At 45.0% G+C, this 15110-nt stretch overlaps 1 protein-coding gene across 1 annotated transcript in view; it reads left to right on the top strand.

The window, feature by feature from the left end:
* Window positions 1–15110, top strand: part of prdm6 (PR domain containing 6) — a 320670-nt gene that overhangs the window by 180554 nt on the left and 125006 nt on the right. The window contains exon 4 of the mRNA XM_038805008.1: window positions 13488–13615. Coding sequence (XP_038660936.1) covers window positions 13488–13615 — 128 coding nt within the window. The remainder of the gene's footprint in view (window positions 1–13487; window positions 13616–15110) is intronic.

Below are 15110 nucleotides of genomic sequence, written 5' to 3'. Positions count from 1 at the left end.
ACCTTAAAAAACTGTTCATGTCCAATTTGTACATAGGTGAGTTTGACTGGATCATTAGAGATGCCCTAAATTTCTGACATCCTAGTCTTTTGAGACTTTCTCTGGTATCAATTTTGTACTAATTGGTGGGGTGGGGTTGAGGGGGAGGAATTAGGTTATTTTTGTAATTGGAACAGCGATTCCCCAAGGGGTTGCATTTTATGTTTTAAAATATATTTAGACATTTGTTTGATGAAATGAGCATTAAAGTGTATAAATTTCTGAAATTACAAATGTGAGGTCAAATGAGAGGCCACTCAGTCCAACTAGATTGATATCTTCCGCACATACCTATGGTATTTTCAATTGCCACATCAAACTGTATCTTTTTCCATGATTCCATACTTGGAAGACAATTTCAAGTATTGATCACTCTTGGCATCAGGAAATACTTCCTCATATCAGTGCCGGAGGCAGGCTAGGTGGGGGGGAGTTGCCGGGGTTTCCATGTCTGTTGTGATCAAGACGTTGGGGGGGAGGTGGGGTCTGTGTCTGTGGGGGGGGGGGGGGGGGGGGTTGGATTTCAAGGGGGGGTGGATTTCAAGGGGGGGGTGTTTTGTGGGGGGTTGGGTCTGTTATTGTGTGTTCTTTTTTTCTATTATTATCTGTTTGCCATAGGGGTGCCAGTGTGATGTTATGGGACCCATCTCCTTGATTTTGTTTTTATTATGATTCAAAAAACATGGTAGGAAAAGCCGGCAGGAAAGCTAGAGGGCTACACCCCGTATTTTGCCCGAGTTTTCACATAGTCAAAAAATGAGAAGCTTTCGCCCCCATGTCATCCCCGCCCTTGATTATGTTTTTGTTTTGCAAGCCCATGCTTTGTTCACAATCTTGAAACTGAATTTAAAACAAGCTTCATGATTCACCAGTTTTATTAGACTCAGTGCCAACCCATCATCAAAGGCCAATGGGATGTCAACATGCCTTTCATGACATGATTCTTGTTGTCAAAGTATTTTATTGGAACCATGCAATTTTAACCATTTAGCTGTGAACATCATTTTCATTTCAGGTGTAGCATAGTTTGGACTTTTTGGAATTCAGGTCAGGAAATCCTAACATAATAAGGAGGTTCAGGAGGGAAAGGTGTGCATGTAATGCAACAGAAAGGTGGAATACCTCAGGCAAGATTCTTGATCTGAGGGACTATGTTCTCTCACAGGAGTTGAATAGCACCTGGGAGGGCAAATTAGGAGGTCAGTCCCAATCCTTTGTCATGAAAATATATGCATGGCGAGGATTTCAAGGGATTCTGTAGGGAATCCTGCTATTGGGCTGCCATTTTGAGCGGGAGGCCTGATATCAAGGTCCTACGGCTGACTCCCGCCCCCCCTGGCGACGCAATTCAACCTTCAGCCTCCCCCTCTTGCAACGCCATTCAGCGCCCTCCCGGAATTTCTGGGTCACCCTTCTCCCACAGTAGGAGGGTGACCCAACCCCCCCCCCACTGCCCCTCGACCAAAGACTCCCCTAATTAGATACACCCCCTTAATTAGAGAGACCCCTGCCAAAGACCCCCGACTTGGATAGACCACCACTACAGACCTGCTAATTCGAGAGACTCCCACCAGAGACCCCCCCATAAGAGAGGGCTGGAAACCCCATAAGAGAGACCTCTATCTGTAAGGCCCCCAGAAGAGCTACCCCTGCCTCAAAGCTCCCAATAAAAGAGATCCCTGCCTGGAAGCTAGAGAGCAGTCCAGACAGAGTCAGTGAAAAAAAAAATCACTGCTTTAAAACTCACTTGTGCAGTACACCTGCTAGCTCAAGCAGAGGAAGTAACATCTGTAAATCTCTGGAAAGAGAAAACCAGTCAGCTGGTTTAAACTCCCTCAGATCTTTGATCTGCAAGCCATTCATTAATTTCGCTGTGAAATTGCTTTCATTAGGCTATAATTGACAGCTTCCAAATATACCCAGCTGTCTACATTGTTTCATTCATCTCCTTTGAAGTACCTAGCTGTGAAACTAACAGAAAGCACTTAACTGCCTTTGATGTGGTTCAGGAGTGGTCAGTCATAGCTAAATGTTTTTAAACATTGCAGTTAGTTTCACTGCTAGGTACTTCAAAGTCTGGTGGGGTGCGCAGCGCCAGTCCCCTTCCGAAGCTCCGGTCCCCACTGGTGTCAGGATCGATTTTCATGTCCCGCGCCTGGCGCTGATCCCGTTTTCTGCCCAACATTGGATTATCCACCATATCGGGAACTCTGCTACCACCGGTGGCTGGTAGAGAATCCAGTCCCTCATGTTTCCTGAGGAGCAGTGTTTTGTGAATGGTATCCCTTTCACATTGCAGACTCAATGTTACCTTTGGTGGGTTTTAAAGGTAATACTCAGCGAAAGACCTCGACTTTGGGCGATGATGGTTATTATTGGTAACGAAACAAAATTTCTGCTGCTATAATTAATCGAGCCACTTGTAGATGAGTGATTGTGATTGAGATTCTGTCCTTCTCAGAGAGAATTTTATTGCGAGCTATACAGACAATGAAAGCAATAGCCTCAGCCTACCTCTCTCATCTACAAACTACTGAAGAAAGTGTCACTGAGAGTGTAGAGATTGGTGGTCCAGAAAAGAATGGACAATAAAAGAAGATCATGTTATGAGGTTAAATGAAGTGGAAAATCTGTATTAGAGAATATTACTTTAATTTAAACTGTACAGGTAGGATAAGGAGACTTAGGTTGAAACCAGCAAAGGGTAACTTCATGTCTGATACCAAGAGTTTCTTTTTGATGCAGTGATTGATCAATGCTTGGACTGAATTTTCCAATAAAGTGGTGGAGGCAAAAAAAATCTAGATGGATTTTGAAAGGTGCAATCAGATTCTGCATTGACAGGACTAAAGTGTGCTTTAGGATAGATGATCCAATGTAAGACCATAAGAAATAGGAACAGGAGTAAGTCTTTCAGCCCCTCAAGCCTGTGTCACCATTCAATAAGATCATGACTGATCCAACGTTCCTCACGTCCACTTTCCTGCTCTTTCCCTGTCGCCCTTGATTCAGGAATCTATCTATCTCAGTCTTAAATATATGCAAGGACTCTGCACCTACAGCCCTTGCAGCAAGGGGTTCCAAAAACTCACAACCCTATGAGAGAACAAATTCCTCCTCATCTCAGCCTTAAATGGGAACCCCTTTATTCTGAGACTATGCTCTCTGGTCCTAGACTCATGAGGGGAAACATCCTCTCAACATTTCCCCTGTCAAACCCCTTAAGAATCCTATATGTTTCAATGAGATCACCTCTCATTCTTCTAAATTACATGATGTGGAGATGCCGGCGTTGGACTGGAGTGAGCAGAGTAAGAAGTCTTACAACACCAGGTTAAAGTCCAACAGGTTCATTTCAAACACTAGCTTTTGGAGCACTGCTCTTTCCTCAGGTGAATGAAGAGGTATGTTCCAGAAACATCTATATAGACAAATTCAAAGATGCCAGACAATGCTTAGAATGCGGGCATTTGCAGGTAATCAAGTCTTTACAGATCCAGAGATAGGGGTAACCCCAGGTTAAAGAGGTGTGAATTGTCTCAAGCCAGGACAGTTGGTAGGATTTCGCAAGCTCAGGCCAGATGGTGGGGAATGAATGTAATGCGACATGAATCCCAGGTCCCGGTTCAGGCCGCACTCATGTGTGCGGAACTTGGTTATAAGTTTCTGCTCAGCGATTCTGCGTTTTTGCGCGTCCTGAAGGCCGCCATGGAGAATGCTTACCCGGAGATCAGAGGCTGAATCCCCTTGACTGCTGAAGTGTTCCCCGACTGGAAGGGAACATTCCTGCGTGGTAATTGTCGCGCGATGTCCGTTCATTCGTTGTCGCAGCGTCTGCATGGTCTCGCCAATGTACCATGCTTTGGGACATCCTTTCCTGCAGCGTATGAGGTGGACAACATTGGCCGAGTCGCACAAGTATGTACAGCGTACCTGGTTGGTGGTGTTCTCACGTGTAATAGTGGTATCCATGTCGATGATCTGGCATGTCTTGCAGAGATTGCCATGGCAGGGTTGTGTGGTGTCGTGGTTGCTGTTCTGAAGGCTGGGTAGTTTGCTGCAAACAATGGTTTGTTTGAGGTTGCGCGGTTGTTTGAAGGCAAGTAGTGGGGGTGTGCAGATGACCTTCAAACAACCGCGCAACTTCAAACAAACCATTGTTTGCGGCAAACTACCTCTGATCTCCAGGTAAGTGTTCTCCAAGGCAGCCTTCAGGACGCGCGACAACACAGAATCGCCGAGCAGAAACTTATAGCCAAGTTCCGCACACATGAGTGCGGCCTCAACCGGGGCCTGGGATTCATGCCACACAGGGAAGGTGGGACCTGTACAAGCAGGACGGGTTGCATCCGAACCAGAGGGGCACCAATATCCTGGGAGGGAGGTTTTCTAGTACTCTTCGGGAGTGTTTAAACTAAGTTGGCAGGGGAATGAGAACCGGACTTGTAGTCCAGCAACTAAGGTAGGCGATGTTCAGCACATCAAAGAGTGTAGTGAGGCAGTGAGGAAGGTAACACTGACAAAGGAGAGTACTTGCAGGCACGGAGATGGGTTGAAGTGTGTATACTTCAACGCAAGAAGCATCAGGAATAAGGTGGGTGAACTTAAGGCATGGATCGGTACTTGTGACTACGATGTGGTGGCCATCACGGAAACGTGGATAGAAGAGGGGCAGAAATGGTTATTGGACGTTCCTGGTAATAGATGTTTCAATAATATTAGGGAGGGTGGTAAAAGAAGTGGTGTTGCATTATTAATTAGAGATAGTATAACAGCTGCAGAAAGGCAGTTCGAGGAGGATCTGCCTACTGTGGTAGTATGGGTTGAAGTCAGAAATAGGAAAGGAGCAGTCACCTTGTTGGGAGTTTTCTATAGGCCCCCAAATAGATGTGGAGGAACAGATTGGGAAACAGATTTTGGAAAGATGCAGAAGTCACAGGGCAGTAGTCATGGGTGACATCAACTTCCCAAATATTGAGTGGAAACTCTTTAGATCAAATAGTTTGGATGGGGTGGTGTTTGTGCAGTGTGTCCAGGAAGCTTTTCTAACACAGTATGTAGATTGTCCGACCAGAGGGGAGGCCATATTGGATTTGGTACTTAGTAATGAACCAGGGCAAGTGATAGATTTGTTAGTGGGGGTGCATTTTGGAGATAGTGACCACAATTCTGTGACTTTCACTTTAGTAATGGAGAGTGATAGGTGCGTGCAACAGGGCAACGTTTACAATTGGGGGAAGGGTAAATATGATGCTGTCAGACAAGAACTGAAGTGCATGAGTTGGGAACATTGGCTGTCAGGGAAGGACACAATTGAAGTGTGGGACTTGTTTAAGGAACAGATAGTACTTGGCCTTGATATGTATGTCCCTGTAAGGCAGGGAAGAGATGGTCGAGTGAGGGAACCATGGTTGAAAAGAGAGGTTGAATGCCTTGTTAAGAGGAAGAAGGATACTTATGTAAGGCTGAGGAAACAAGGTTCAGACAGGGCACTTGAGGGATACAAGATAGCCAGGAGGGAACTGAAGAAAGGGATTAGGAGAGCTAAGAGAGGGCATGAAAAATCTTTGGCGGGTAGAATCAAGGAAAACCCCAAGGCCTTTTACACATACGTGAGAAATATGAGAATGACTAGAGCGAGGGTAGGTCCGATCAAGGACAGTAGCAGGAGATTGTGTATTGAGTCAGAAGAGATAGGAGAGGTCTTGAACGAGTACTTTTCTTCAGGATTTACGATTGAGAGGGGCCATATTGTTGGAGAGGACAGTGTGAAACAGACTGGGAAGCTTGAGGAGATACTTGTTAGGAAGGAAGATGTGTTGAGCATTTTGAAAAACTTGAGGATAGACAAGTCCCCCGGGCCTGATGGGCTATATCCAAGGATTCTATGGGAAGCAAGAGATGAAATTGCAGAGCCATTGGCAATGATCTTTTCGTCCTCAGTGTCAACAGGGGTGGTACCAGGGGATTGGAGAGTGGCGAATGTCGTGCCCCTGTTCAAAAAAGGGAATAGAGATAACCCTGGGAATTACAGGCCAGTTAGTCTTACTTCAGTGGTAGGCAAAGTAATGGAAAGGGTACTGAGGGATAGGATTTCTGAGCATCTGGAAAGACACCGCTTGATTAGGGATAGTCAGCACGGATTTGTGAGGGGTAGGTCTTGCCTCACAAGTCTTATTGAATTCCCTGAGGAGGTGACCAAGCATGTGGATGAAGACGATACAAAGATTGGTGGAGTTGTGGATAGTGAGGAGGGCTGTTGTCAGCTGCAAAGAGATATAGACGGGATGCAGAGCTGGGCTGAGAAGTGGCAGATGGAGTTTAACCCTGAAAAGTGTGAGGTTGTCCATTTTGGAAGGACACATATGAGTGCGGAATACAGGGTTAATGGTAGGGTTCTTGGCAACATGGAGGAGCAGAGAGATCTTGGGGTCTATGTTCATAGATCTTTGAAAGTCGCCATTCAAGTGGATAGAGCTGTGAAGAAGGACTATGGTGTGCTAGCGTTCATTAGCAGAGGGATTGAATTTAAGAGCCGTGAGGTGATGATGCAGCTGTACAAAACCTTAGTAAGGCCACATTTGGAGTTCTGTGTGCAGTTCTGGTCACCTCATTTTAGGAAGGATGTGGAAGCTTTGGAAAAGGTGCAAATGAGATTTACCAGGATGTTGCCTGGAATGGAGAGTAGGTCTTACGAGGACAGGTTGAGGGTGCTCGGCCTTTTCTCATTAGAACGGTGAAGGATGAGGGGCAACTTGATCGAGGTTTATAAGATGATCAGGGGAATAGATAGAGTAGACAGTCAGAGACTATTTCCCCGGGTGGAACAAACCATTACAAGGGAACATAAATTTAAGGTGAATGGTGGAAGATATAGGGGGGATGTCAGAGGTAGGTTCTTTACCCAGAGAGTAGTGGACTCATGGAATGCACTGCCTGTGGAAGTAGTTGAGTCGGAAACATTAGGGACCTTCAAACGGCTATTGGATAGGTACATGGATTACGGTAGAATGATGGGGTGTAGATTAATTTGTTCTTAATCTAGGACAAAAGTTCGGCACAACATCATGGGCCGAAGGGCCTGTTCTGTGCTGTATTTTTCTATGTTCTATCTATGCTCTATTACATTCATCCCCCACCATCTGGCCTGGGCTTGCAAAATCCTACCAACTGTCCTGGCTTGAGACAATTCACACCTCTTTAACCTGGGGTTACCTCTATCTCTGGATCTGTAAAGACTTGATTACCTGCAAATGCCCGCATTCTAAGCATTGTCTGGCATCTTTGAATTTGTCTATATAGATGTTTCTGGAACATACCTCTTCATTCACCTGAGGAAAGAGCAGTGCTCCAAAAGCTAGTGTTTGAAATGAACCTGTTGGACTTTAACCTGGTGTTGTAAGACTTCTTGCTGTTCTAAATTACAATGAGCAGAGTCCCAACTTGTTTAACCTTTGCTCATAAGACAATCCCTCCACACCAGGGATCGTTCTCTGAACCACCTCCAATGATATATTTCCTTAAATAAGGGGACCAAAACTGCTCACAGTACTCCAGCTGTGATCTCACCAGTACCTTTTGCAGTTTCAGCAAGACTTCCCCACTCTTATTCTCCAACCCCCTTTAAATCAGGGCCAACATTCCATTAGCCTTCCTGATTACCTGCTGCATCTGTGTACTAGCTTCCTGAGTTTTGTGCACACGTACCCCAAAGTCCTTTTGTGTTTCAGCTTTCTGCAGTCTTTCTCCATTTAAATACTACTCTGTTCATTTGTTCTCCCTTCCAGAATGAACAACTTCACATTTTTCAACATTATACTCCATTTGCTAACTTTTTGACCACTTTCTTAAACTATGAATATCTCTTTGCAAACTGTTTGTATCCCTCGAGTAATTTATCTTTCCTTCTATTTTTGTGTTGTCTACAAATTTTGCTACGGTACATTAGCTTCCTTCCTCCAAGTCATTAATATATTTTATAACCAGTCCCAGCACTGATCCCAGTAGCAAACCTGTAAAAAGAGCCCCTTATCCCCACCCGCTTTTTGCTGTTCATTAGCCAACTCTCTATCCATGCCAACATATTACCTCAAACACCAAGGGCTCTTGTCTTATGATTTAACCTTTTGTGAGGAACCTTGTCAAATGCCTTCTTGAAGTCCAAATATAAAACATCAACTGGTTCCACTCTATCCACTTTGGCTGAGACTTCCTCACAAAACTCTAATAAATTAGTCAGACATGATTTCCCTTTCATGAAGCCATGCTAACTCTGTTTGACTAGATTATGATTTTCCAAAGGTGTTGTTATCACTTTCTTAATGATTGATTTCAACATTTTTCTAACAATAGATGTTAGGTTAATCGGCCTATAGTTACCCGCTTTTTGCCTCCCTCCCTTTTTGAATAGGGGTGTCACATTGGCAGTTTTCCAATCCTCCGGTACTTCTCCAAAATCCAAATTTTTTTGGGAAATTTACTATATCTGCAGCTACTTTCTTTAAGATTCCAAGATGTTAGCCATCAGGGCCAGGAGACATGTCTGCCTTTTGTCCCATTTGTTTGTCTAATACTACTTTCCTGGTGATGGTAATGGTAGTTAATTCCTCCCTTGCATACTTTAGTATTAATGGGAAGTTCAAAATATTTTCCACTGTAAAGACTGATGCAAAATATCTGTTTTAACTCCTCTGCCATTTCCTTGTTCCCCATAACTATCTCCCCAGATTCATTTTCTAAGGGGCCGATATTCACTTTGACCTCTCGCTTCCTTTTTTATATCTTGAAAGAAGCCCTTATTGTCAGTTTTGTTGGTTTGCTCTCGTTTATTTTCTCGCTCTTTCTGATCTTTTTAGACCTCCTTTGCTGGATTCTGAATTTATCCCTGTCATTGACTTTTACCTTCTTTCAACTGAATATTCTCGTTAACTTGCTTGGTTAGCCATTGTTGGTTTATCCCACTCTTAGAATATTTCCTCCATAGAATCCCGACAGTGCAAAAGGAGGCCATTCAGCCCATTGAGTCTGCAGTGACTCTGAAAAAACATCCTACCTAGGCCAACTCCACCCTATCCTCGTATCCCCACCTAAGGGCAATTTTTTAGCAAGGCCAATCCACCTAGCCTGCACATCTTTTGACTCCCTACTGAGATATATTTTTGCTGAGGTTCACAAATTACCTCCTTAAATGTCTGCCACTGCTTGTTTACTGTCTTTCCTGTTACTCATCATTTCCTGTTAATCGGCATGTCTGCATCGACTCACACAAACGTCTACAGTTGTGCCATAGAGAGCATCCTATCCGGCTGCATCACAGCTTGGTATGGCAACTGCTCGGCCCAAGGTCGCAAGAAACTGCAGAGTGTGGTGAACTCAGCCCAACGCATCACACAAGCTTGCCACCCTCACATTGATTCTGTCTGCACCTCCCGCTGCCTCAGGAAGGCAGACAGCATTATCAGAGACCCCTCCCAACCAGGCTTTGCCTTCTTCCAGACCCTTTCATCAGGCAGAAGATACAGAAGTCTGAAGACCCGCACATCCAGACATAGGAACAGCTTCTTCCCCACAGCTACTGGACTCCTCAATGACTCTCCCTTGGACTGACCTGTTCCCACAAGAACAATATTCATAACGCCCTATGCTGCTCTTGCTCATGTATTTGCTTTTATTGGCCCCTTGTTCCACACTGTAACCAATCATTGTTTGCCGATGGACCATTTGTCAATGTACTTTGTCGATTATTCTTTTTTTGTCAATTATCTATGTACTGTGTACATTCCCTTGGCCGCAGAAAAATACTTTTCACTGCACTTCGGTTCATGTGACAATAAATCAAATCAAATCAAAACCAAATCAAATCTATCTGCCCAGTAACTCTATCCTCATTTCATTGTAATTCCCTTTATTTAAGTTAAACACAGTTGTTTCTGACCCAAGTTTCTCACTCTCAAACTAAATAGTAAATTCTAGCATGTCTGATCACTAATTCCTAGAGGATCTTTTACTCAGGTCATTTATTAAATCTGCCTCATCATCTTTTACCGGATCCAAGATAGTCTGTTCCCTGGTTGGCTCTATGACATATTGTTCTGGGAAACTATCCCTAATGCACGCTATGAATTTGTTGTCATAACTACCCAACCTGATTAACCCAATCAACATGAAGATTAAAGTCACTCATAACAATTGCTCTATTCTTTTTACATGCTAAACTGAGTCAAACCGGCTCAGTTACTTTGTAGTAAATGTGACACTCCTGTAATAATTCTTTTATACATCTTCTTCAACTCAACAATGTTTGAGGTGGCTGGTTTAGCTCCATCGGCTGGACTGCTGGTTTGTGATGCAGACCAAGGCCAATAGCACGTGTTCAATTCCTGTTCCAGCTGAGGTTATTCATTAAGGCCCTGCTTTCTCGCCTGAGGTGTGGTGATTGTAAGATCGAACCACCACCAGTCAGTTCTCCCCCTCAAAGGGAAAAGCAGCCTATTGTCACCTGGGACTATGGCGACTTTACTTTTACTTACTTTATTTAGGTTTTCCAGCTCCATTAAATCTGCATGACATTCTCAGTGAAATAGTTACATCAAGTTATTTTAGTAATCTGAATCATCCACAGTATTGTTATTGGACATCCATTCAGCTTATTTTCAAACAATAAACACCAACATTGCTGTTCATTTGAAACTTGTCCTTTAGACAATTCGTAGAGTCAGGGCGCGATTTTCCAAAAAGGGAACAGTCCCCAGCGCGCGCTTTTAGCCGTGTGTTTCCTGGCGCTCGCAGTGCCAAGAAACACATGGTTATTCAACGTGATCCGCATTGAATAGGGGGCCTGAACAGAGTACGTGCGGCCGAGGCATACAGTGGGGAGCTCCATCGCCGGAGTTCCCCAGTGTAGCAAGAGATCAGGACGCCATTTAAAAATCTCTAAAACCCCTAAAACAATACCCAAACTCCCCTCTAGCCTAAAAGTAACGTAGGTGCCCCCCCCCCCACCCCCCCAAATTCCACACTAGGCACCCCGGCCCGATCACGCAAAAATAATGCCACCTTGGCAGTACCAACCTGACACCCTGGCAGTGCCTATGCCAACTGGAAATGTCATCTTGGCACCTTGGCAGTGCCAGGTTGGCACCCAGATTGCACTGCCAGGGTGCCAGGCTGGCACTTCAAGGGTACCCAGGTTGCACCAACAGTGCCAGGGCACCACCCTGCCCAAAGGGCATGCATCTGGGGGCTTGCAAACTCCTGGGAGATCCCCACAAGTACCGTTCTGTCTGGTTCCCATTTGTGGGAATGAGCGCTGTATGGCACTCACCCAAGGTCTTTGAGGTGAAGAGGTTGAAGCCCAAGCCTTAGGTACCTCAGGAATCTGCACATTAGAGTGAGACTTGTTGCCTCGCTCTAATATGCAGATTTGCCAAAAAGTGATCCCGCTAATTATCGGCGGGATTTATATTACAACATCCCGCGAGGTCGCAAGGCATGGCGAGCCACGTAGATCCTGGGAGTGGGGTCTCTTGATTTTCATCGACCACGCCGCATAGCAGTGAGCTGCTTTTCCGATGCAGCTTTGCCGTTGGATCACGTGCGTAGTTGAAAAGAATCACAGAATGCTGCTCGGGCTCCTGATGTTCGGCTTAAATGAATCTGCAGTATTTTGGTAATACTGTCATGGGGTGTCCCTTTAAGAAGTGTTTTTGTCTTAGAGCATGGCTTCAGTGATGTCATTGTGTGGGTGGATCTGTGCTCGGGCCTTGGGAGTTGGTTTTACTTTTGCTTTAAATTTGAACTGATTTTGTTCTGCACAGGTTGAAAGAAGGTTTTTTCTCTATCTGTATTTTAAAAGCTGTTTCCAGACTGCTTGATAACTTGAAAAGAAATAACGTTTCTGAAAGAAATTCAAACCGGCTGTTTTGGAAAGGACACAAGAGCATCCAAACCAGGGTCGGAATTCTCCGACTCCCCGCAGGGTCGGGGAATCGCCCGGGGCCAGCGTAAATCCCGCCCCCGCCGTGGCCGGAATTCTCCACCACCCGGGAATCGACGGGAGCGGGAATCACGCCCCGCCGATCGGCGTGCTCCCCGCGCCGATCGGCGGGCCCCCCGCGGCGATTCTCCGGCCCGTGATGGGCCAAAGTCCCACCACTGACAGGCCAATCCAGCCGACGTGGTTTAAACCACCTCTGTGCCGGCGGGATTGGCGGCGCAAGCGGGCCCCCGAGGTCCTGGGGGGGGGGGGGGGGGGGGGGCGCGGGGCAATCGGATCCCGGGGAGTGCCCCCACGGTGGCCTGGCCCGCGATCGGGACCAACCAATCGGCGGGTGAGCCAGTGCCGTGGGGGCACTCTTTTTCTTCCGCTGCCGCCACGGCCTCCACCATGGCGGAGGCGGAAGAGACCCCCCTACCGCGCATGCGCCGGTGGTGACGTCAGCGGCCGCTTACGCTCCGGCGCATGTGCGGATTCACGCCGGCCATCGAAGGCCTTTCGGCCAGCCCCGACGCTGGCCGGCGTAGTGCCAAAGGCCGTTGGCGCCAGTCGGCGTAGCGGGAGCCACTCCGGTGCAGGCCTAGCCCCTAAAGGTGCTGAGAATTCCGCACCTTTTGGGGAGGCCCGACGCCAGAGTGGTTGGCGCCACTCTGCTACGCCGGGAACCCCCACCCTGCCGGGTAGGGGAGAATTTTGCCCCAGGTCTTGAGTGCTATGTGCTGGGCCACACCTTTGAAAGTGTTTTCTGGTTTATGGGACCTTGCTATTAAATTGGAACAGCTAAAGGAGGAATTTATTAAGGGTTACACATAGAGTACCCCTGTGTGGGGTATTTATGTTGGTAGTTGCTAAAAATGCTTACTGTGTGTGTTTATAAAAATATTAAATAAATTCATAGAATAAACTTTGTTTTTGATTAAAAGTGCTTAAGGCCTCTGTTGAATAACACCTGAAAGGCAGGCTCTTGTGGTCATCGTGTCCAAAATCAATAAGCAGTTGTAGATCAGGTGAACCCCATGATATACTTTGGAGTTTTCTAAACCCTGGCCCGTAAAAATACACCTGTAACCATTTTATCTTTGAAGTACCAATAGCAGTTCACATTGACCAATATCTTTCAATTAGTCCTGCACCTACCCTCTAACAGCTAAACAAAAACAAAGTACAAATAGTGCCTTTCTCATTTGGAATTCAAAGTAATTATTTCAGCAAGTTGATAACAGTTGAGTCATGAAATCTGCTATAAAGGTCATATTAAAATAACCAAGTATGTTTTTCCACATTATGGTATCATTAGACTTTTTTAATTGTTTATGAAAATGCCATAAGTCAGCGACAAATGACCTGGCCATACATTTCTATGTCTGATATTGAGCAGAGACACAACCAAAGCAGCAAAACAGTGATCACTGATGATCCAATCAACTGTTTGACATTTTGACGTCTTTCTCAGATATATGATCAGGAAGGATCGCTGCAGCACTTCATTGACGGCAGTGACCCCAGCAAGTCAAACTGGATGAGATATATCCGATGTGCAAGACATTGTGGGGAACAGAACATGACAGTTGTTCAGTACAGGTAGGAGATACTTAAATATTTGACCTATCAATGCGATGCTTAGCCCAACTTTTCATTTGACTGTAGAAGTAAAATAAAATCAGGCAACAATATATATATCATCCTCAGGTGGCTTCATTAACGCCCATTGCTTCCTCAGTGATTTGCCCTCCATCAAATGTCAGGGGTGAGATTGTTAGCTCAATTCCATTAACAATTCCGCCAATAATGAAGTCAAATCATAAAGTATCTTATTTATTCTTGGTATATGGACATATTTACTGGCCATAGCTGGTTGCCCTAGGAAAGCCTTACCCCATAAACTACTGCAGTCATTGTGATAGTGCTCCTGTCATTGTGCCCCATTGGGAATTCCAAGATTATGACCCAGTGACAATAAAGACATGGCAATCTTTGTTCAAGTATGACTTTCAGTGCAAATATTTCTAGGATTTTACTGAGGTTGACAGTTATTCTCAGAGTTGATTGAATTGATGCAGTGTTGCTTCCTGTAGACTGTACATTGCAACTTTACTGCACACAAGTTTTTCACACAAGTTGTAAGGGGTAGATACTAAGTAGCCCGTGCCAGCCGAGAGTAGAGCAAGGCTTGGGCTGGCAAACTGCAGTTGATATTCATGTCACGTAAGTTCATGTAATGCCTATCTAAAACAAGAGGGCAGAAGCTCCATATTTTGTACTGAGTGGATTAATTTTTAAGCCTTCAAAACCTCTCCTCTATCTACAAGACTCAAGACAAGTGTATGATGAAATACTCACCAGTTACCTGCATTGGCGTAACCATAACAACAATCAAAAAAACTCACAATTATCCAGAGGAGAGCGATTCACTTCAGCAGTACCTGCGTTACTCTTCTCAATTTCTCAACTTCTCCATCACCAACATGCTTTGCTGCAACATTTATGATTTATACAAAACACTTCAGAAACTCATTGAGATCACTTCTATAGTGTCTTCTTTCCTCATAGCCTCTACCACTGAGAATGATGAGGTCAGTGATCTCTTGGAAGCATAATCACCTTTACATTCTTCACTCAGACTCACACCATCCTGATTTGGATTAATTCACTGTTTCTTTCTGGTTGCCGAATATTTGCACTGAAAGTCATACTTGAACAAAGATTGCCATGTCTTTATTGTCTTGAAATTCTTACCTGGTAGCATTGTGTGAGTATCATCACCACAGCAATTCAGGAAGAAGGCCCAAAACCACTTTTTCAGGGCAGCTTTGGATGGAGAAGTAATGTGGCTTTGCCAGCATTTTCCACATCTCAAGAAAATAATGGTAAATAATTCTGCCTGATCATGCTTCTGTTATGGACTTAGAATCTATCCCTTCCACCATTTGTACAGTAAAGCTGCAATGTACAGTCTACAGGAAACAACAATTCATCCAACTCTGTGAATAACTTCCAGCCTCAATAAAGTCGCAGGAATATTTGCACTGCAAGTTATCCTTAGAAGAACATAAATTGCCATTCCTTCACTGTCACT

Source organism: Scyliorhinus canicula, chromosome 8, assembly GCF_902713615.1.
Source record: "Scyliorhinus canicula chromosome 8, sScyCan1.1, whole genome shotgun sequence".
NCBI lineage: Eukaryota > Metazoa > Chordata > Chondrichthyes > Carcharhiniformes > Scyliorhinidae > Scyliorhinus > Scyliorhinus canicula.
The sequence above is the reverse complement of the archived record's forward strand: the minus strand, read 5'-3'. Positions and strand labels throughout refer to the sequence as shown.